General features: G+C 47.5%; 1 protein-coding gene across 2 annotated transcripts in view; it reads right to left on the bottom strand.

Annotated features, from left to right (window-relative positions):
* The window catches only part of DSCAML1 (DS cell adhesion molecule like 1), a 314,600-nt gene that overhangs the window by 17,143 nt on the left and 273,782 nt on the right, over positions 1-23,675 (bottom strand). Inside the window, exons 15-20 of one of the 2 annotated variants that reach the window (XM_064482082.1) lie at positions 20,484-20,651; positions 19,221-19,291; positions 14,169-14,409; positions 11,382-11,528; positions 10,135-10,290; positions 3,066-3,205 (exon numbers count right to left, since the gene is read on the bottom strand). In XM_064482082.1, coding sequence (XP_064338152.1) covers positions 3,066-3,205; positions 10,135-10,290; positions 11,382-11,528; positions 14,169-14,409; positions 19,221-19,291; positions 20,484-20,651 — 923 coding nt within the window. Of the gene's footprint in view, positions 1-3,065; positions 3,206-5,499; positions 5,792-10,134; positions 10,291-11,381; positions 11,529-14,168; positions 14,410-19,220; positions 19,292-20,483; positions 20,652-23,675 lie in introns of those variants that run through there. The other variant, XM_064482083.1, reaches the window with a different exon arrangement.

The following is a 23,675-nucleotide window of genomic DNA, read 5'->3' on the forward strand; positions in this document are numbered from 1 at the left end:
AGATCAAAGACTGGAAGATTATATACCAAAACATTGCCAGTGTTGCTTTTTAGGGAATGGGAGTACAAGCAATTTTTACTTTATTCTTTTAGCTATTTATAGAATTTTCTACACTAAAATTATATTATTTTGATTATCAGAGAAAAACAACAAACATAGTAAAATGTTTGGTAAAATTTCTAACAGGACACAATGCAGCTCTGGCCACCCCAGGGTGTAATTCCTGGGAGCCTGCACCATATGCAGTTTCCCACATCTATTCTGAGGATTTCGCACACACAAGTTCATACACTCCAGTGTGTCCAGGCACACTCAGACTCACGTGCATTTGCCTCTCACCTCACACTCATATCCACCATCTTGCACTGTCACTTATAAATGGGCATGTACAAGTGTGCCCTCCCTCCTGGAGCTCTTTCATAAATGAATTTGTAATGCAGTTGTTTGGAATCTGGAATATATTTGTGCAAAGCGATCACATCACACAATCACACGTGATAGTCAGGTCCCCTCATTCCCCTGCTAAACCCAGTCCCTACCATGCAATGTCGTTGAACTTAAGTCCTCATCATACTAGCACACCTGGCCCCTCGTGTGACATTGTCCGATGGGAAATCTCCCCAGAAGAGAGGAGGTTCCTCCATGCTCGGGACACAAAGAGAAAGGAGAGTTTCTAGTAGCAGGAGGAAGGGACGGGGACCAGGAGTTCTGCTCTGGGGCCTGGAAGAGGTGTCCCCAGCCAGGGGACTGGGGCTTGGTGGCCTGAGTTAATCAGGAGGCTGCGCTCCCTGATACAATCCCTTTGAAAGACTTCATTATCAGACAAGGTCATGGCTGCAGAACCCAAGCTGGAGAACGAGGACCCACCCTCTCATCAGTTTATGAAGGGAAACTTGCCCAACATCTAAGGCTTTACAATTGCCAGGCTGCTAGTCATTCATTCATCAAACATGTATTCAGTGACAGTGAAGTTCCATGCACAGTGTTCCACAGCCAGGGGCCCAAAGATGAAAAGATGCTGCCCTTGTCCTCACAGGGCCCCACAGACCAGTGCGGGGGAGACAGATGAGTGAACAGCTCATCGCCATCTAATGCATTCAGCCTGTGCTGGAGGGTGAAGAGGATGCTGCGGTAGGATCAGCAGGGGCAGAGGTGCCGGGGAGTGAAAAGTCATAGCGGGTGTCCAGAACGGTGACAAGCCTAGTGTAACAAGAGCCTAGAATGTGTGTGGGGAGGCGGAGCAGGAGGAGAGGGGAAAGAGGAGCAGAAGACACGGCTGAATAAGTTTATTGGAAAACTGGCACAACCCCCAACAATGGCAGGGTGTTCGCACTCTAACACCTGCAGGCCCCACGACCCAGCAGTTCCTCTCGCAGGCATACACCCCACAGGAACGCACAACACGAGCACCAAGGGACACGGACAAGAGTGCTCACAGCGGCACCGACTGTAATAGCTCCACACAGAAAACTGCCCAAATGCCTATCAATGGATAACACAGTGGATAAATAAATCGTCAGATACACAAGCAACTGAAAATGATACAGAAATGAGAGTGAATAATCTTTAACCACACACAACAATATGGGTGAAATTCACAAATTCAAAAATAATGTTGAGCCAGAGAAGCCAAACAGTGTGTGTGTATGTGTATAAAACATTTAAAAAGAGGCAATGTTAATCTGAAGTCAAGATGGTGGTTATGCTGGCAGTGGGGGTGGGTGGTGACTGGAAGGGGCATGAGAAAGCCTTCTGGGGGTTGTAATGTCCTGTTCCCTGCTCCGGGGACCCCCTGCTGCTTGCCTGGGTGCGCTGTAAAAATTCATGGGGCTGTACAGTCACCTCACACTGCACATGAGGTGGTGGCTGTGAGGATGCAGAGGAGGGGACGAAATCACTAAAAAGATATTTCTGGGCTTCCTCTCTGGTAATAGAACTCTGGCTTCACTGGCAAGGAGCGGGGCCACCTACAGCTCAGAGGGTAATTCAGAAAGACCACAGGAAAGCAGAGAGCAGAGGACAAGATGATGACACAATTACTGAGCAATTTCAGGGTTAGATTTCCGGGCTGCCAGAAGCTCATCTGCAGGTGCTGGGGCTGCTGTCACATCATAAGCTGCTGATGGAGGGAGAAGCTGGCCTCTTCCTGCTCTTTGCCCTCCCCTTTCCCAAGCACATCTCTTGATAGTACTCACGGCCCTTCAGGGAGCACCCTCTGCCTCCCCTACTCGACTGGAAGCGCCTTGAGGGCAGGTGTCTTTGCACCTGCTCTCTTAACTAGAACAGGTGTGCTCCAGAGCAGTCACTCAGTAGAACTCAATGTGTGGTTTAGTGGCGGGAGATAAGAGGCAGAGGGAAGGATGCTTATTATGGGATATGGGCGCACATCTCACTGTATCCACTCTCATCCCCTCCTACCTCTCTGTTGGGGCCCCTCGGACCCCTCTCAGCATCACTCAGCCCCTGCACTGTGCCCCAGCCTGGGGGCTGCCCACTGTGCTCCCAGGTTTGGGAAGATAGCACCATCTCTCAGGGCTCTCCCCTCGGCAATCCCCAGACCCCTGGCCCAGAGAGATGCCCTTGCCTCCTCTCAGCTATCCCCCATCTGTTCCTCTCTTCAACTGGCTCCATGCCAAGGGGGCCACTCAGGGCAGAGCTCCAGCCACCTTCCAACCCCAGACTGACCATGCTGAAAAGTGATTCATTTCCAGAGGCCATGGACTAGCCAGTCCCCAGTGCAGCCCTCTGGGGTCTGCTAGGACCTTCCTCACTGAGGCTCTGTCCTCCCTTTCCCACCTGCTTGAACGTGACCTCTGACTCAAAGGAACTTCCAGGGCTTCCAGGGCTTGTGACAAGCTTGCAGCCCCTGGAACAGAGGACTGACCCAAGATGGACTTGGGTAAGTCTTCAGCCACTCTTGGGTGACCAGTGCCCATACTTCTCCGTGAATTCTATAGAAATACAGATATGAGCAGCCCCAGGATTTGGCCTGGAAGTCAATTGATCTGCAGGGTACTTTTTCCTTTCTCCTGTCCTGCTCATCTTTCGGCCCTGAGCCCACTTACCGGCTGGCCAGACCCAGGGCTGGAGCAGAAGATGGTGTACTTGCGGATCACCCCGTTGGGCTTGGTTGGGGGGAGCCATGACACGACCACACTGCTAGCAGATGAAGGGACAGCTTTGATGCCAGCGGGGGGACCTGGAACTGAGCAGGGGGAAGGCTGGGTCAGTTTAGAGAAAGGAGGAACACAGCCTTTGGGAAAGAATGACAGGGTTGGGAGAGTGGGGAGATCAATCTGGGAGAGCTTCCTGGAGGAGGTATCCTTGAGCTATGGTTTAAAGGAGGAGGTTCTAGCATGGCAAACAGTGGGAGAACAAAGGTGATCATTTTGGGGTGGAACAAAGTCTTTGAGATGGTGGCATAGGGAGTGGACAGCTTCAGAACTCTTTGGCCAGAACCAAGGACTTACGAAGCACAAGAAAGAAACAGAACCCATGAGGAATTAATCTTGACCTCTATGACCCTAACTAGATCCCAGCTCTCATGCTCTACAAGTGGCTTGCATTTAAGCCAAATATACTGGCCATTTTGCTCTTTTTGGCTGGGGACCCTGGAAACTCACAGACCAGGCCTCCTCCTGAAGGTCAAAGGTTGGTGGCCAGCCAGTGTGTGATTGCGTTTCTTGCTACGTGCTCAGGTCACTGCCCTTGGGGTGATGGTTAGGCCCTTTCTGCTTTCAGGAGGGAAAGTCTACTTTAGAATTGGCTCAGAAGTCCATCCTGTGTGGATCCCAATCCATGTGGGTTCTGACTTTCCCTTCAACCCCATGTCTGGGCCTGGCTGGGACCCCAGGGCTCTTCCTGGGAGACTGGAAGCTTCCACAATCTACTTTGCTTTCCCCTTGTACTGTTGTGACTCGTCTTCTCTCCTGGGAGGTGGTTTTATGCTCCTTTGAAGAGAGTGATGGTATCCTATTGAACTGATTTTACCTCTCTGAGCCTCAGTTTCCCCATCTATATGGACATAATAACAACCACACTAAAGGTTTGTAGTGAGAATTAGTACCAATTAAAATAAAAAACTTGGCACAGTGCCTAACACAAAGAAGACGCTCAATAAATCGTAACAATGAGTATTTTTGCATTTCCTCCTCTCAGCTTTTAGCACCTATCACAATTTAAAAAATATAAGTGGTCAACAACTCTCGATTCAGTAAAATAACTAGAAACAGCATCACCATCCACCCAGGGGCCTGAGCCCGAAGGCTGGCAGTCATCCTTGACTCTGCCCTTCCCACTGCTACCTCTGCTAGGGGTCTCTGCAGTTTGGGGATGTGGGGTGGGGGTGTGGGTCTATGGATGGCTACCGGGCAGTTGTAATGTTCAAATCTTCTCTATCCTTGCATACTTTTTTTCTTATCAGTTATTGAGGGAAACATGTTGAAATCTCCCACTATGATTGTAGATTTATCTATTTATCCCCCTAGTTCTGTTGGTTTTGACTTTTGTGTATCTTGAGGTTATATTATTAAGTTCATAAAATTTAGAACTGTTTTGCCTAGTAAATTAAGTCTACTATCATAACAAGGTGTTCTCCTAATAATGCATACTATATTTGATATCAAAATTCCAGTTTTCTCTTAGTTTCGTATAATCTTTATCTTTTTCCATTCTTTCATGTTTAACTTTTCTATACCTGTATGTTTTAGATGTCTCCTGTAAACAATACATGCTTGGGTTTTGTTTCATTGCTAGCCAGCCTGACAGTCTTTACCTTTTAATTGGAGAATTTAGTCAATATATCTTTAATGCAATTACAGATATATTTCGGTTTAAATATTCCATCTTACTAAATACTTTCTGTTTGTCCCACCTATTCTATTTCTTTGTATTTGTGCCTTCTTTTGGATTGAGTATTAAAAAACACTCTATTTCTCCCTCCGTGTTAGTTTTGCCATTATACGGTCTTTCACTGCTTTTAGATTACGACGTGAATCTTTGACTTACCAAAGTCTAATAGCATTAATTGGTACTTTTCTTCTCAGACAATGCAAGGACTTAGAACTTCCATTTACCCTCTCTCAACTTACATGCCATTGTTGTATATTTTAACTCTGTATATATTTTAGACCCCCCTAAGATGATGTCATCATCATTTTATGCGATCAGTACTGACTGATCCCTCCCATATATTCACCGTTAATGGCTCTTCTTTCCTTCCTACATCACTGAGATTCCATGTGGGACCACTTTCCTTCCAGGTGAAGAATACCCTTTAATATTTCTTCCAGGGCAGGTATGTTGGTGATAAATTCTTTTAGTTTCTGTTTAAAAATGTCTGTTTTAAATCTTAGTCTTGAAAACTATTTTTGCTAGGTATAAAATCATAGATTAATAACTATTTTTTCATACATACTTTAAATATACCACTGTCTTATTTTCTGGCTTCCAGTGTTTCTGATAAGTTAGCTGATAATCTAACTGTTGTTCCTTTGAAGGTAAGTGGTCTTTTTTCCCTCTGGTTGCTTTAAAGATTTTTCTCTTTGTGCTTGTTTTGTAAGCAGCTTCAGTGTGATGAGCCTAGGTGTGGATTTCTCTAAGTCATTGCTTGTGAAGTTTGTAGAGCTTCTTGCATCTGTGGCCTGAAGTCTTTCATCACCTTTGAAAAGTTTTCAGAAGTTTTATCTTCTGTTCCGTTCCCTTTCTCCTTTTCTTTGGGTTATCTTCTCATATCTTCTGTGTCTTTTCCTTGATATTCAGAATGTGGTCCATGGATCAGCAGCAGTGTCACCTGGGAGCATGTTAGAAATGCAAAATCTCAGGTTCCACCCTAGACCTGCTAAATCAGAATCTGAATTTTAACATGATCCCCAAGTGATTTGTACGCACAGTAAAGTTTGAAATCACTGCTCTATATCCCTTACTTGCTCTTTTATTTTCCAATCGTCTTTCTGCATTTCATTTGATATTATCTCCTGACCTATCTTCCAGTTCACTAGTTATCTCTTCAGCTGTGTCTAATTTGTTACTAAACCCATCTAGCGGGTTCTTAATTTTAGACATTTGTAGTTTTTTTCCCTAGATTTTCCATTTGATAGTTTCCAATACGCTTAAAATTTCAATCTTGTTCAGAATAATTACTTTAAAGTCCATATTTGATAAAACCTATATTTGGACCTCTTGTGGCTCTGTTTCTTTTGTCTTTTTTCCTGCTGGTTTTTGTTCACATTGTTCTCATGATTTTTTTTATTGCATGGCAGACATATTATTTGCAACATTGTTTGCAGAAACAATTTGAGGTCTCAGATGATATAATCTTCCTAAAGAGAGAATTCATGTTTGTTTCTTACATGCACCTGCAATCTGGGGCACTAGCAACCTGAGGTCACCTCAGTCTGCTTTCTAGCACTGACATGATTTGAGGCTGAGCTGTCTACTTTTGGTTCACTTTTACTCTTAGAGTTCTGTCTTTCATGATCTCAACTCAAAGTGGAGGCGTGGTTCACCAGACAGACCCACATCTCCTAGCAGGCTCCAGCCTCCAATTCATGTCTGCTAGTACTGCTCAGTTTTTCAGTCACTACCTCCAGATTCAGCAAATATCCCCCAGGGGAAGACCTGTTCCAAATACCTGGCTCATCTCCTGAGCCGCCATTCTCCCTTGGTTCCTGGCCCAATAACTCTTCACTTTCCTGCCAGCTCTCTGATGCCTTCAAGCAAGTGTTAAAATTTTTTTCTCCAGATTTCCTAGTGTCCTCAGCAAGGAGGAGAGAGGGTTTGAGTTATCTCATCTACCATTCCTAGAAGTGGAAATCCTCTGATATGTTTCTCTAAACTTGTCCATCCTCCTCCCTTCATCCTCACTGCTGCTGCCCTAGCACATACCACCCTCTTCTCTGCCCAGATGCCCACAGGTTCTAACAGGTCTCTCTGACACGAGTCCTTATCCCCCATCCCCTTCCTGTGATCAATCCTCCACTCCTCTACAAGTGTTACCTTCCTAAAACACAGGTCTAGTTCAAGCTTCTCCCTCAGTTAGACCTTTAAAGTGGTCTAAAATCCAACCCAACTTTGTACTCTGAGGCCACGTGGTTAGATTTGTTAATTCACCAAGGAGGTGAGCAGTAGGCAAGAGGTTTTGTAGCTCATAAACTGACTGCAGCCAAGCCAGCCTGAAATCAAGCTCAGACTGAGAGATCTGGACTTAAGAAATGAGCTTGAATTTATATGTCTGCGTTTTGTCCTTTTATTTGTCTTGCTTTTCTCTAAATTTCCTGGTAATGTTTTCCTCTGGCAAAATGCAAAATTCTGAGGAGGTGTGGTGGTGGTGTGTAGGGAGCGTCTTCAGATTAGGATATGTGCCCAAGGTCCCACGGCAGAGCTGGAACTGGAATGTGGACCTGTCTGCCTTCCAAGTCAGGGGAGTAGAAACTGTCATGACTGCTGCCTGCAAACGGGAGGAGCTGGTGGAGCTGGAGCAGCACTGGTGAGGCAGGCATGGTTGTCCGTCTACCCCTCTGCCATCATCCCTTCCTATTCCTTGCAAACAGAGTCTCACTTTTGCGTGGGTAGCCCATGCTCCTCCACCCCTCAGAGAAAGCTGTCTCTATCACCTCCACCAGAGGATTTATCATGCTTAGAGTAAGTCAGCCATGAGAATTCCATTCTCCTTTCAGTGACTGGCTTAGCAAGAGGCATACTGCCCCACAGTGGCCGATCGGAAATGAGGATAAATCTGTTGAGGGGGTTTCTGGGAAAGGTTTCTTTCACTCCCAAGAGAGGCAGGCCCATAGGAAGAGACTGCCTTTTTTGCTCGGAGCTCTGTCTTGTCTGGCGTGATGCCTGGAGCTGCAGTCATCTTGAAATCACGGGAGGAACAGCTGACAGGCTGAGGACGGCAGAGTGGAAAGATGGGAACTACTGGGTTAACCGACCCTGGAGCTGCCCTACTTGAGACGTCTTGTTATGTGTGATAATCAGTGCTCTTATTGTGTATGCCTTTTTTTAGTTACATTACTCACAACCCAAATCTTCCTCACTGATACAAGTGGTATGATAGGAAGTATAGAGGCTACGGAAGCAAGAAAGCCTTGGTTTGCCACCCAGTAGCTTCTTGACCTTCAGCAAGTTGCTTTAGCTCTTGGCCTCAGTTTTCTCATCTCTAAAATGGAAACAATACTCCACCCATAGGGCGACTGGAAGGTTAAATCATGTATGTGATGGCATATCACACATGTGTCAAGCTATGATCCCCGTTCTGGATAAGATCTCATCTGACAGTGGATTCCTTTCTGCTCAGCCTTCCTTCGGGGCACCTGGGTCTTCCGGAAGCAGTCATTTCACTGCCAGCTCTCGGTAGGTATAAAGCAACTACCATTTGCTAGCCCTTGACATTTTAGAAAGGATTCTACAGCTATTTTCTTTCTTGCAACATCTCAATGAGGCACTGTCCCTGTTTTATTATGATGAAACTGACGGTCAGAAAGTTTAAGTGATTTGTCAAGAAGCGGCAGGGCTGGGGGACGCACATCTGCTGTGTTTCTCAGTGTCCCTCCTGCTCTGGGAAGCTGCTGCCCCAGGGCCCTGGCCCCTGCCTGTGTATGTCCCTGTGTGTGGCTCCGCAGGCAGCTTCAGGGTGACAGCTCCCTGTGGGGAGGGATGGTGGTCTTAGACCCTTGGATTCCCTCGTGGGGTCTCACTTTGGTCAGTTAAACACGTGGAGTTGCTTATGGCTCAGGCCTTGCATCAGAACAGGACACAAGAAGTCTGGGGGTCTGGGTGGTTAATTTCTAGAGGCCAGGAAGTTGCCTGGGTGTGTGTGTCCCCAAGGCCCTGAAAGGGCCAGGCTCTGAGCATCATCCCTGTTCGATCTCCACACAAGAGCAGGTGGCTCTGCCTGGAGCCATGCCAGGAAATCTTGATGGGGGGACTAATGACAGGAAAAGTAGGGCAGGCAGGTTGGTAAATATTTAATTGCTCAGCACTTAAGCAGGGGAGGGGGCAGATCTAATGGCAAGTGGGGAGCATTAATCTGAGCTGGGAGCCGGTCCAGTCACTGAGCCAAGTACTGGGCTGCACTGGGAACCTCTCCACCATCACTCCCAGCCCCTTCTTAACTCCTCTCACCCCTCCAGCTCCTTCTGCCAAAGTGGATGAGTGGGTTCTAGACTGTGGGCCTCTGTATCCTTTGAAAAAACTGAGGCTGAGTGGGAAGGAAGCCATAAGGGCCAATGATGGTTACTGTTTGTTAAGTGCCCGCTGTGTGCCAGCCACTTCATATACAGACTCTTGTAACAGTATAGCACCTGGTTCAGGAAGGTTAGAATCAACTAAGCGAGGGGGTTGGGGGGTGAGGAAGGAAGTGGGAGAGGAGCCCAGAGCTGCACATGGTCATACATGGCACCTCCGGGACCTGGCTGACCCCCGGAGGTGTGCAGCTCTGGGCCCAGGTGGGAAGTCTGGTCCTTCTCCCCACCTGTTCCCTCCTGGGCTGGCTCAGCTCCCAGCCTCACCTGACCTCATCACTCTACCCTTAAGGTTTGATTCTTTATCTCCAGTTTTCTTCCAGCTCTACCCAGTATGGGGAAGAAAGGGCTTCCAGATCATTAGCTGTGAATGAAGGCACATTTCACTTCCTCCCTGAGAGCCCCCAGCAACACCAGAGTCCAAGGCCTGGCTCATTCTGGAGCCTCCACGGGTTGACCGCCAAGTCCCTAACCCAGGATGTGAGGGGTGATGCTCCCCCTACCATCTGTATCCAGAGGAAACCAGGCTGAACCCTACAGGGGAGCAGATGCCACAAAAAAGATGATCTTGGGGTGGGGGTGGGGAGGAGAGGCTTTATCTGGCCTCTGACCCAATGCTGCAGGGGGAGGGGGTTACAGTGGCTTGTATATTTATGCACAAATCTCAGAGCACGTGACTACCACCTACAGCAAGCTGTGTTCTCCCAAAGCTGGGCTCCAGCATCCTCAAAGCCAAATACAGCAAATCAAAGGGGAAAGGATGCTGCTCTGCTCTTACCCTTCTCCTCGGAGAAGGAGCTGTGGGACAGCTCAAGGGCAGTGCTCAGCAACAGGACTGGGGAGCCTGCGCCGTGGGCTGAGGCCGGGCGGGCTGCGGGAGAGCACTCACCATCCTCCTTGGTCTGGATGTAGAGCACGCTGCTGCGCACGCCGTCCCCGGCCTGGGTGTAGGCCAGCACCTGCACACTGTAGTTGGTGAACTTCTCCATGCCTCGCAGCTCCACCCGCTCCCGCGTGGTGGTGATGTTCTGCATCTCGCCCCACTCTGCCGGACACAAGCAGCCTCTGAGTGCGGCCCAGGCCGCCACGCCTCGGTCCCCCCACCACTGCCCCTCTGCCGCCTGGGCTCTGGTCAGGCCTGCTCCACTGGGCTCAGCCCTGGACTCCATGGTGGTGGTGGCTCCTAAGGGGACCCTCTACCTAAAGGTGCACAGAGAAGATCTGGAGCACGGCTCACAGGCCACATCCCTCCCCAAGTGGCCCAACCAGGGTGAATGACAAATGCCAGTGGGGCCAGAGCCCCTAGGCAACCTTGTGCCAAATTCAACTCAATACTCTTGATAGGACAGTTCCATCTCTCCAAGTAACATTTCCCTCTCTCCACCCAACCCTCTCTCCATGAAAAGGACCCCAGGAATGACTTGGACCCGAAAGGGAGTCTGCGCCTGGTGGACGGAAGATGGCCATCCCTCTGTGCTGCCCAGCGCCTCCTTGGGCTTTCGGCTCTCCCCAGGCAGTGGCTCCACCTGGATGACTCAGGAGAGGCTGAGGCTGCCTCCCCTGCACCTGACCATTCCTGGGCCAGCACCCCAAACTCTCAAGAGGATAAGGGCTGAGTCCCCATCACGTTCTCTGCACCATCGAGGACACCCTCCCTGCAAAGAACCCCGCACAGAGAATGTGGGCAGGGCTGGTGGAGTGACTGCAGCCAGGAAGGGCCAGGCCTTCCTCAGGCTCAGTGAGGACCCATCATCCTGGCTCTGCCAAGGAGCTTGCTTGAAGATGAGCTTAGGGAGAAGGTCCCAGGAGACAGCCAGAGTCTTAGAAGGAGGAAAGAGGCTCTGAGCTGACAGCCCTCCCCCTGGGACCACGGGGTTTTCAAAAAGACGGGCCTTGTAGAGGACAAGTGCTGGCAAACCCACCCTGGCGCCTCGCTGGGGACCTGGCACAGGCAAAGCCCCGCAGAGGGCCTGGCCAGAGGCAGGCAGCAGTCTTGCCATGGTCCAGAGGGTGAGGACGCCAGGCCCAGCCTGAGGGATGCCAGGTCAGTGCTGGGGAACCTCGGAGGCCTGAGCAGTGGAAACTTCCTTTTCCAGGAGGTCAGAAACCAGGGCAGGCCACTCCCATTAGACTCACCCCCATCAACGTAGAGTGACCAGAAGATGACCCGATAGCCTTTGAGGACACCATTGAGGGTGCTGCGCGGGGGCTCCGACCAGGAGATGACGGCCACGTCGGAAGTGATGGACAGGGCCCGGACGTTCTCGGGGGGCTGGCTAGGCACTGCAGGGGGCAGGGAGAGAGCCAAAGAGCGCAGTCAGGGAGATACAGCACAACGTTCATGTCCAGAGGTGGGGCCCGTCCAGAGGTGGGGCCCAGCCAGAGGAGCTTCGGGTTAGAGCAGTGGGAGCCCCTCCTGACTTAGTGAGTCAAGAGACTTTGGGCTAGTGGCTGGGAAGTGAACCAAATCTTTCCTGGATATTTGGGTAAACAGAGATCTTGACAGACTTGGCATGTTCCTGGTCCTGGGTAAATGCTGGGGAAAGAAGGTGATGAGCTCCGGGAATAAGCCCCTGGGATGCACCTGCAGGCACCAGGGAGACCCTCTGCTGAACATAACAGAACCTAGAAGACCAAGCCCTGGAGGGATCTGCAACTGATGCACTTATCTGATGGCTGCCAGCCCTCTGTGGCACCTGAGCACAGGTCCGAACCAAGGCCTGGCTCTAGGGACCCTTGTGTCCTTGTGCCAAGCTGAAGGGAAGGAAAGAGGATCTCAAACAACCCCAGGGAAGGGGAGAAGAGGTGCTGCAGACACCTTTAGGACTTCGGGGGTCGTTGCATCTTTACCCCTTGTGCCTGCACCTGAACACACCAAAATGCCTCAGGTGATGGGAAAAGACTCTCAGAGACCAACTTGGGTTGTCCGCCCCACTTTTAAGCCTCTCAGTCTGAGAGCTACCTCTGAGCTTAACCTAAGTCCCACCCCTGGGGGTGGCCCTGCTGCAGCTCGCCCTTTCCGAGACGACAGTGGTGGCACCAGGCCCTAAGGAGCCACCCTGGCTAGAGACAACTTTGGTGGCACTTCCACTGGCTTCTGAGGAGCTGGGGGCAAATGGAAAGGCCAAGTCTGCTTCGCTGTGAGTGGGAGAAAGGAGGCACAGGCTGGATGGAAGGTAATTAGATACTGTTGCCCCACAAGAGGCAACTCTAATTTTTACGAGCATTTAACTGATAATACATCATCCTAACGATCCTCTTTGAGAATGATTATTGTTTCATATTACTTAGGTGTAAAAATATAAGCACCATGTAATTAGGGACCCAGTGTCATAAACTAATACAGATCGCCCGTTTGAACAAAATGAAGGTAATATAATTATGGAAAAGACACTATTGCTAAAGCAGGGGCCCTTGAATACCCCAAGAGGAGTGCTAATATTGCCAGGAAATGATCAGGATCTGACAGGCTAACGAGGGCCTTAATTAAGTATGAAAAACTGCTGAGCAAATGCTGCTGGAAACTTTCTTCCCCCTTCTCCTCCTTTGTTTGGAAAATGACTCCATGGCCCATGCTGATCTCTCCCTGTTGGTGATTCCAGGCCCTGCCTCCGCCTCCTCCCCTCACAGCCCCCAAAGCAAGGGAGGTGGGGCCCTGATGGAGGCCAAAGGCAGGCCTGGCCTGGCTGTTTCCTGGGACGGCCCTGGTGGGTGGAGTTCAGTGTTTGGTCAGGCATGCTGGTGTGGGCTCAGAGCAGCTACTCGCCCTGGACGTGACTTCCCCGAGCATCCTGCATCCGTGTCACTTGGTCCTGCATCCAGCCTTGCTCCCAAGCAAGAGGGTAACCACGTGGTGAGGTAGAAAGTATGGGATTCAGGGTCAGGCCTGGATTTTTGACCTGACCTGGAAGAAGTTCACTAGATGGGCAATTCTGGACAGGTTCTTAATCTCTGTGAGCTTTGGCTCCTGTTAGGGTAATGAGCTGGCCGTTAGTGTCATGGTTCTCACAAGTGCTCCCTACACCGGCAGCATCAGCATCACCGGGGAATTTATTAGAAATGCACATTTTTGGCCCCCACACCAGAACTGCTGAAGTAGAACTCTGGAGGAGGGCTCAGCAAACTGTTTACAGTCCTCTGCTGTGTGCTCAGGTTTGAGAACCACTGTGTCAGGGCACTGTCTGGGATTGGTACTGCTGGTACTAAGAGGTAACAAGCTGATCTTCCTCAATCCAGCCAGGCTGGTGGCCAGCATCATGGAGGGGAGGAGGCTGATGGTGAGGGTGTGGGATGGTGGAGGGGGCAGGGGAGCTGACAGCAGTGTAACTCTGGGACTTCTCTGTATCTCCCTGCATCCTACGCAACTTTTTGTGATCTTTCTTTTCCCCAGGGCCCCAGTGCTCTGGAGCTACTGAAGTCTGCTCCTTCTCAAAGCCTACCTCGTGCCCCTAGAACAATTAAATGGCAATCTTTGAGGATGAAGCCAGGCGTTTCCAACCTGGAGGCTGTAAGGGAGGAAAAACAGGACCCGGCGTACAGACGAAAGGGCTTGGGGATAGAGATGAGTGAGAAGCCAGAAGGAGGGAGGAGGAAAAAGAAGAGGAAAAAGCATAGATGGAGAGTGAGACAGGTGCACAGACAGGCCAATAGGTCAAAAGAGACTGATGGGCAGAGCATCAGCAAGTGATGGTTAGAGAGCCATCCAACAGATGGAGAGGCCTGGAGTGCTAAATGGACCAAGCATCCCTTGAGGAGCCAGTGCGCGAGAGGAGATGAAGGGATCTGAAGGGAACCAGGGAGCCTGCGTGGACAACAGGACCACAGTGGGGCCCAGGAACAGGGAAGGGCCCCAAGCCTTCCCTGGTAACCCTGCTCTGCCCACATCTGAGATCTGTACCCACTGCCCTCTACTGGTGCCCTCACCATCCTCCAGGGTGGTGGCATTGATCTCGCTGGATGAGGGCCCTGTGCCAGCCCGATTGAAGGCCTGGACCACCACCCCATATTGGGCGAACTTCTTGAGGTTGTCCAGGGTGTAAACCTCACTGTCCCCGGTGGCCTTCATCTCCACGATGCTGTACTGCCCGTTGCTGCCAGGGCTGTTCTCTCTGTAGCCGATCTGGTAGCCCCGGATGACTCCATTCTGCAGCTCCTTCTTGGGTGCCTTGGGTGGGGAGGAGACAAAGACACAGCGATATTCTGAGATGATGCTCTTAAAACCAAAGTCATAACAGCTGCACCAAACTACATTCCCACCAGCAGTGCAGGAGGGCTCCCTTTCCTCCACAGCCTCTCCAGCATTTACTGTTTGTGGACTTTTGAATGATGGCCATTCTGACTGGTGTGAGATGATACCTGACTGTAGTTTTGATTTGCATTTCTCTGATAACTAGCGATGTTGACCATTTTTTCATGTGCCTATTGGCCATTTGTATATCTTCATTGGAGATTGCTTGTTTAGGTCTTCTGCCCATTTTTGGATTGGGTTGTTTGTTTTTTTCTTATTAAGTTGTATGAGCTGTTTATATACTCTGGAGATCAAGCCCTTGTCAGTCTCATCTTTTGCAAATATTTTCTCCCATTCCGTAGGTTGTCTTTTTGTTTTACATATGGTTTCCTTTGCTGTGCAGAAGCTTGTAAGTTTAATTAGGTCCCATTCATTTGTACTTGCTTTTATTTTTATTGGGTAGATGGCCCTAGGAGAACATAGCTAAGATTTACGTCAAATGTTTTGCCTATGCTTTCTTCTAAGAGGTTTATAGTGTCTTATGTTTAAGTCTTTAAGTTATTTTGAGTTTATTTTTGTGTATAGTGTGAGGGAGTATACTAACTTCGTTGATTTACATGCAGCTATCCAGTTTTCCCAACACCATTTGCTGAAGAGACTGTCTTCACTCCATTGTATAATCCAGCAATCCCACTCCTGGGCATACATCCAGAGGGAACTTTAACTCAAAAAGATACACCCACCCCAATGTTCATAGCAGCACTATTTACAATAGCCAAGACATGGAAACAACCTCTATGTCCATCAACAGATGACTAGATAAAGAACTTGTGGTTTATTTATACAATGGAATAACACTCAGCCATAAAAAAGAATAAAATAATGCCATTTGCAGCAACATGGATGGACCTGGAGATTGTCATTCTAAGTGAAGTAAGCCAGAAAGAGAAAAATACCACAAGATATCACTTATATGTGGAATCTAAAAAAAAAGACAAATGAACTTATTTACAAAACAGAAACAGAGTCACAGACATAGAAAACAAACTTATGGTTACTAGAGGGGAAGTGGGTAGGAAGGGATAAATTGTGAGTTTGAGATTTGCAGATACTACCTACCATATATAAAATAGATAAACAACAAGTTTATACTGTATAGCACAGGGAACTATATTCAATATCTTGTAGTATCCTATAATGAAAAAGAATATATGTGTGTATATATATATATATATATATGTGTGTGTATATATATATGACTAACTATCATGCAGTACACCAGAAATTGATACAACATTGTAAACTGGCTATACTTTAATAATAATAATAATAATAATAATAATAATAATAATAATAATAATAATAATAAATAATTAAATAATAATAATTTAAAAAGTCAGATCATGCCACTCCTTTGCTCCTGCACCTTCAAGGGCTCCCATCTCACTCAGAGTCAAGGCCAAAGTCATTACAATGGCTGCAGAGCCCTATATGATCTGCCCCCTGCCCCCATTGCCTCCTTGACCCATCTCCTCCCCACCATGTTTCCTATGTCCAGCACACGCCTCTCTGTGGTTCACACCAGGCACATTTCCATGCAGGGGAACACTCTTTCCTTGGGTATCCACATGACTTGCCTCATCACCTCTGTGGTGTCCTTGCTGAAATGCCTCCTTCTTAGTGAGGCCTTCCTTGAGCTCTTTAGGGAAGATTGCTCCCTGCCCTCTGCCTAGTACTCCTTACATTGCTTCCTGGTTTTCTTTTTCTCCACAGCAGTAGCGCCTTCTGATAGTCTGTTTATTTCACTTGTGTCTTTGACTATCTGTCCCCATGGGGATATAAGTGCCATGAGGATGAGGAGTGTTGTCTGTTTTTGTTTCCTGCTGTGTTCTCAGCATCTAGAATGGTGCCTGGCATGTAGCAGGCCCTCAGTACGTATTTACTGAATGAATGACTCATTGAATAGATGAATGAATGAATGAATAGGGATATCATTTGGCCTCGGTTTGGGGGCCTGGGAGAAATGCAACAGTACAGTAGACAAAATGTAACCAGATTGGAGAAGGAGGTAAGCAACTGGCTTTTTTAAGAAGAGAGTCCCAAGACACCACTTCACACCCACTAGCATGGCTATTATCAAAAAACGAAAAGTAACAAGTGTTGGCAAGGATGTGAGAAATCGGAACCCCTGTGCATCACTGGTGGGAACGTAAAATGGTGCAGCCACTGTGGAAAGCAGTTTGACAGTTCCTCACAAAGTTAAGCGTAGAACTACCCTATGCTCCAGCAATTCCATCTTTGGTATATACCCCAGAAGAATTGAAAGCAGGGACTCAGACACATATTGGTACACCCATGTTCACAGCAGCATTAGTCACAGTAGCCAAAGGTGGAAGCAACCCATATGTGCATAGACAGATGAATGAATAAACAGAACACAGTATATACATACAGTGGAATATTATTCAGCCTTAAAAAGGAATGGAATCCTGATACAGGCTATAGCCTAGATGAATCTCGAAAATGCTATGCCAAATAAGTCAGACACAAAAGGACAAATACTGTATGATGCTTCTCTGAGGTACCTAGAACATGCAAATTTAGAGAGACAGAAAGTAGAAGAGAAGTTACCGGAGGCTTGGGGTGGGTTGGTCGGGAGTTAGTGTTTAATGGGCACAGAGTTTCTGTTTGGGATCATGAAGAAGCTCTGAAGATGGATAGTGGTGATGGGTGCTCAATGCTGGGTACTTAATGCTACTGAACTGTACACATGAACACGGTTACAATGATCAGTTTTAAGTAAACAAAATCATGTGTATATTTTACCACAAGTTAAAAAAAAAAGAGTTATTGAGTTTGGTGTAGGTCCAGCCCCTCTGGGAGTTGGATTACCCTAGAACATCCTGGCCAATGGCTAAGGCGTGTGTTGAGGACTGAGGTCTGAAGCTTGCTCCTGGATGGAGGGACAGGAGATGGATAAGGACACACAGGTGAGAAGAGGGCGTCTCTGAGCTCTGCCTGGGCTGGCCAGAATGAAGGGCTGATCTCGGTCAGCCAGGCGAATGGAGAAAACTCCACTGACATCAGTCTGGGGGCTTGGAAACATGCTCTCACCCCCAGCTTGAGCCCTGATATACAACCAGACACACACATAGAGAGGAAACACCAACAAGTAAACACTCACTGACACAGACATTCTCATACATGATCACGCACGCGCACACACACACACACAGGATCCTGATATATCCCCTCATATCCAGAACCATGAACACACACATCCAGACCCACCAAAGCAAACATCCCAATCCACAAATACCCACAGCCAGAAACACTTAGACCCACAAATAGAAACCAGCTCCTTTAATGAGGGGACTTGCCCATCTACATACTGAGAGAGAGCACACACCCCAGTGCATATAAAAACAGCTTGAATCAGGGTTTTAAAGAAAATGAAGTTAATTTAAAAGCCCACCTTTTATTGTACTAAAAAATAGTGCGATCAAAAACAATTAAGTCAGTAAAACAGCAGTTTTTTTTAAATTGAATGAATGTTTTAAATGAATTGCATTTTTAAGCTCACTGTTAACTCAATAAAAGGAAGTTTTTAATTTAACATAATTGTTTTGAACTCACTAAATAGGTGTGTGTGTATTTAATTGACTTGACTTTTTGTTAATGTCTGAATAATGTTTCTCTCTGCACTTGGGCAGTCCTGTTTGCTAGCTTGTAAGTGGGCGAATTTCTGAATGTGAGTCTGGGATCTGCCCACTCACACGTTCACACAGACATCTGTTATAGATACAAACATGTCTTCAACATGCCCGTCTTCACGCTGACACAGACTTTCAGATTACATATGCACTTCCATATCGAAACACACTGATATACACATCGTTACACAATGACACACACGTCTGGATACCCAGAGTCACCTGCACCATGATATATACCTGTAATATGCAGGATACACACAGGCTCACACTACCTTCATTCATATCAACACACACTGGCAGAGGCCTTGGACAGGCATTCAGGCCCACCCTGCTACATACATATAGATATTTACATATTCATATAAATCTTGACAGATCTTCCCTCCCTCCCTCCCCCATCCCTCCTCTCTCCCCCTCTCCTTTCTTCCCTCTCTCTCTCTCTCTCCTATGTTGCTCCCCCCCCAACAACAGGCATACTCAGGATTTAAATCAATCTTAACAATATTTCTCTGAAGCATTAAGAAATCAATAGGGCTGATTGCAAATTTATGTCATAAAGCAGTGGTGATCCATCTCACGGAAAGAGTCTTAAAATGAAGTGACTTATCTTTCAAGTGAATCTTTATTTTTCATTAATCTGTTTCTTGGTGTTAAAAAAAAAATCCCCTGAGAAGTCAGCCCAAAATTTATGGACGGGCTGGTTCATTCTGAAGTTCTAACTTTCTAATCAATTTTATTTTTCATTATGAGACTTTGGAGAAATAAATCTGATTCTAAATTTTTATCGACCTCCAGGTTGGAGCTTTGTAGCCAAATGTCTCAGTGTTTTACAAACTTATCCATCCCCACCCCCCACCTCCAGGTTTCTTGGAGTATTTGTAGGAAATGCATCCAGAACTAGGATGCAGACAAGACTTGGGGACTGGTCTCCAGGCTTCATTCCCAGTTTTGGAGGAAAGCCCTGGAGTCCAGATCTGAATCTGGAGGGAAGTATGGCTCTACGTATCTACTAGGAAGGCTGACCTCACTTACCTTCCAGGTCACCTGGATGCTCTGTGAGGTCACTGGCTGCAAGGTTACATCCATGGGGGGCCCATCAGGAGCTGGGGCGGGGTGGGGAGAAACAACATTACAAGTCAAGTCTTGGAAGAAAAGAGTCCTATGTTCTTGTTCCTATCTTTGAGCTGGAGGACTGCTGGGGAGAAAGGAAACGCTTGTCTACAGAAGCAGAGAATCTTTGTTTGAGACCCCCCTGAAACAATCATGGGGTTTAAATTTCCTCTTCATTCTCCAGAATTTGCTGAAAATATAGCAATGACCATGAGATACTGCTCCACATCCAGCAGGCTGGCAAAAATTTTTTAAAGTTTGTTAGTGCAACACGTGAACAGGGATATGAAATGGCAGGAACACTCACACACTGATCATGAAAGAGAAAGTGGGTACAACACTTTGGGAAACATTTTAGTTTTTTTTTTTTTTTGGTTGAAGGCAGAAGTATGTCCAACTGATGACTCTAATTCCACAACTGCTTATATCCCCTGGGGGAAGTGAAAATGCACACGAGATACAGCTGTGCCAATGACATGAAATTCACAAAAATGTGTCGATCAAAACAAGGAAGACGCAAGAAAACTTATGCAGTATGACTTTAAGCATACCTCTATGGGAAAATAGGCAACACTAAACTGTATGGTTGATGTGTACATACATTGTGGTGATAGTATGAAAAAGAAAAGCAAGAAAGTTGAGAAACTGGTTATTTCAGGGAGGGCGATGGGATTGTGATTGAGAAGGGGCATAAGGAGAACCTCTGGTAAGTGACAGTGACCATTGACTATACAAATTGTTGCTTTATTATTATTTATAAAATGGCACATATATGTTATTGTGCTTTTTTGCATTAATTTATATTTTGCAATGACAGATAGGGGAGTAAATACAGCAATCTTGCTTAAACTTTCAGGAATACTCCAGGACAAAAGTCACAGAGAATAACCCAGGGCACTAGTACCCCCGTCCTTTGCAGATCTAGCATATTTGTCCTATCCAGACAGGCTGGGGCCTGAGGAGTTGGGTAGGACCACGGACAGCTCCTGAAAGCATCATATCTAGAACCTCATCCGGAAAAGATTAGACCCAAGAGCCTAGAGGCAGACACTAACAAACACCTTGGAATCTACCCCCTCTCCTCTTTTAATTGTAAGCCTACTGCCAGTGGACAGGGTGGGTGTGGGCCCCAGATGTCTCTGATCCCTGAGCCCATGGGTAAGGGTGGCAAGGCAAGGTGCTCACCAGCCTCTTCAGTGCTGATGGTGAGCTCCTTGCTTGGTTCACTGCGACCAATCTTGTTGAAGGAGTACATGCGGATGCTGTACACGGATGCTGGGTGCAAGTCCACTATGTTGGCCTGGTTGATGGTCGGGGAGATGTTGCGTGTGGATTGCTTGAAGTCCCACGAATCTGGAGAGAGGACACCCATTACTAAACACAGCCAGGCAAACTCCAGAACCCCTCCCCAGCCTCGCCTCAGCACATTCCAGTCTCAACACTGATGCCCAGGAGAGGTCCAGCTCACGCAGACTGCAGCAAGAGGGCACAGACCTCAGCAAGCTCACAGAGTGTGCAAGGGTTCTATTCCATGAAGTTCAAGGGACCAAGGGCTGCCTGAGGATGTGAGCAGCAAATGCACTGGCTGGAGACTCAGGAAGCTTGACCTTTCTCTGTTCTCGGCCGGCTGGTGAGCTCAAACCTCAGATGGGGTTGGACAAGATATTTCCCAAGGTCCCTTCCAAGATCCCCATTTGCTTGCTATTCTGAGGGTCTGATTGGCAAATGCCTTTGTTCCTTGTTTCTCATACTACGTCAGTGACATGTTGTAAATGTAAGACACTCCATCCTCCCAGGATCCCAGTGCCAAGGAGGAAGCCAAGTCTTCTCCCCCTTTCTCCTCCTCTCTATGTATGCTTCTGTATTTCCTTTCCCTGTGCATTTGTGTGCTGGTGGTCTTGAGTGTGGCTCGGGCTGTCAGGAGGACAAACCTAGTGCCAGAGTCCCTAGCCCAAACCCTACCCTGTCTCATCAGCAAGAGAATGGTCTCTGAGTTTTTAGAGTCAGAAGCCAGCAAAGGGATGAGCATGTTCCCAATTCATCCAGGGGAACTGGCAGCCCATTCCAGGGCTAATGTTTAGCAAAATTATAGAATGGGATAAATACCACTCAGGGATACTGTGACAGCAAACACTCTAGATCTCCAGAGGAATCCAGTCATTCATTCAATATATTTTTGCTGTGTGCCTACCAGGGGATTCCAGAGAGAAATGGGAAGGGGTTGCACTTACAGCAATGCCTCAGCTAGGACTTTCTGAACTCAGAATTCATAACCAGATTACGTTATTGGCACTTCGCTTTGAAAAGAAAAAAAAAAAAAAAGCAAAGCCCCAGGAAACTAGCTGATAGTGGGGCTTAAAAATCTTCCCAGGGCACATCCTGATGTCACTATTCAGTCTAATTTTCCATGTCTTTTAAATCCACAGCAGAGGATCCTGAAAATTCTCAGTAGGAAAGATTAAATTGTATTCACTACCGTTTAATCCCTAAGTCATGGAGGGAGGCTAGCACATTCTAGAAAGAGTTTTAGGAAGACTTTTTTTTTTTTTTTAAGCTAATGCCTGATAAATCAGGAGAATTGGCTCCCCCGAAGAGACTGCCCCATCCTCCCAGGTTCTGGTTAATTGAGGTCCTGACGTTTTTTAAAACACCACTTTCAGCCGCACAGACTTGGCATCTGTGAAGGGCATTGGCCCAGCTCCCCATCTGTAGTTTTGCATTTAATTCTTTGGTTTCATGAGCCAAAGTCACAAACAGCAGAATGTGGATGCTCAGAAAAACATTATTTTCTCATTCTTTTTAAAACACCCTAACTGCCCAAGAGTCACTGTGGCTGGCAGGTTAAGCCAGAACTGCCAATATGCAGGCTCCTACCTGCTGTGGGCACCGCTTTGGTTTGGGAGGAAATGGGCTAGTGATGCAGAGGCAGGTGCTCACTTCTCTCTGCGGCATCCTGGGAGCTGGTGCCAGCTCACACAACATACTTGATTTGCCCATGTTTATAGGAGAGGGACAGTGATCATAAGTCAGTGCATTCATTTTTGATGAGTGCAGGCAGGGGGAGGAGACCCATATGATGTGTCTGAAAACAGAGGGGCTAAAAAAAAGAGGCACTAATATTTACAAGCACCTGTGATGTGCCAGGCGCAGTGCTGGTCACTGTTTACTCCTCACAGCTTCGCCTGACATCAGCACCGTATCTCCACGGTGTAGATGATGCCCACGTCATCAGGCCCAACCTTTCAGCTGGCCTTTCAGGTCTGTTCAACACTTAGACCGCTCCCTTCCTGAAATACTCTTCTCTTGGGCTTCCTAATAAAACACTCTCTAGATTTTCCTTATCTCTTCGGTCACTTCTTCTCTGTTTGCTTTGCAGGTGCCTCTTCTTACCTTACCATTAATAATTCGAATTCTTCAAGGCTCCATCCTAGGCTCTCCTCTCTCTCCCTACACTTTCCCCACCCGTGGCTCCTATTTCCATCTACACACAGAAAACGCACAGATGCATATCTAGCCTGATCTCTCCTTTGAACTCCAGACCCTAACAGCCAGCTGTTTGCTTGATGTCTCCTCTTGGTTGTTTCAAAGCACCTCACACTCAACACATCCAAGACAGGAGTCTTGACCGTACACCCTGTAAACCTGTCACCTTCCTAGGTTCCCTGTCTCAGGAAATGGCACCACCATCCATCATGTTGTGCCAAGCCTTCGGTGTTCTTCTTGACTTTTCCCTCTCTCCCCCTCCCTATCAAGTCCTATAGCTTTCGAGTTCCATGTGTGTCTTGAATCTCTCCACTTCTCTTCATCTCCAGCCCTACCCCAGGCCAAGTCACTGTCATCTCTCATGTAGACAAGAGAAATAACACCCTAACTAGCCAGCCTCCCAGAATCCAGTGTGCCCCCTACCACCTGCCCTCCACACTCAGCCATCATTCATTCTATAAATATGATTGAGTACCTCTTGCAGGCCAAACACTCTTGGCATTGACAGTGATCACCCCAAACACAAACCTTGTATTGACATCCTCTTGAATAAAACTCTTCAATGGTTCTTTGCTCTTGGGATAAGAAGAAAAATTTTTAACCTGACTTGGGTTAAGATCTGTCCCCTGCCACTCTTCTCTGAACTCTACAGCATTTAGAGCCCCTCTTCATTACACAGTAACTTCTTTTGATGCCACACTGTTTCCATGGCAACTGCCCAAGGAGACACTAAGTTCCTTGAAGGCAGGAACCATGTCTAAAACCTTGCCCATCTCCCCCACTTGGCATGTGATGGGTGCTTAAAACCCACCAACTGTTTTAGATTAGAGCCACTTTGTTGTCCTGGACTCTAGACTGACAGTTCCTCTGCATTCTGTAGACAGAATAAATACC

Source organism: Camelus dromedarius, chromosome 34, assembly GCF_036321535.1.
Source record: "Camelus dromedarius isolate mCamDro1 chromosome 34, mCamDro1.pat, whole genome shotgun sequence".
NCBI lineage: Eukaryota > Metazoa > Chordata > Mammalia > Artiodactyla > Camelidae > Camelus > Camelus dromedarius.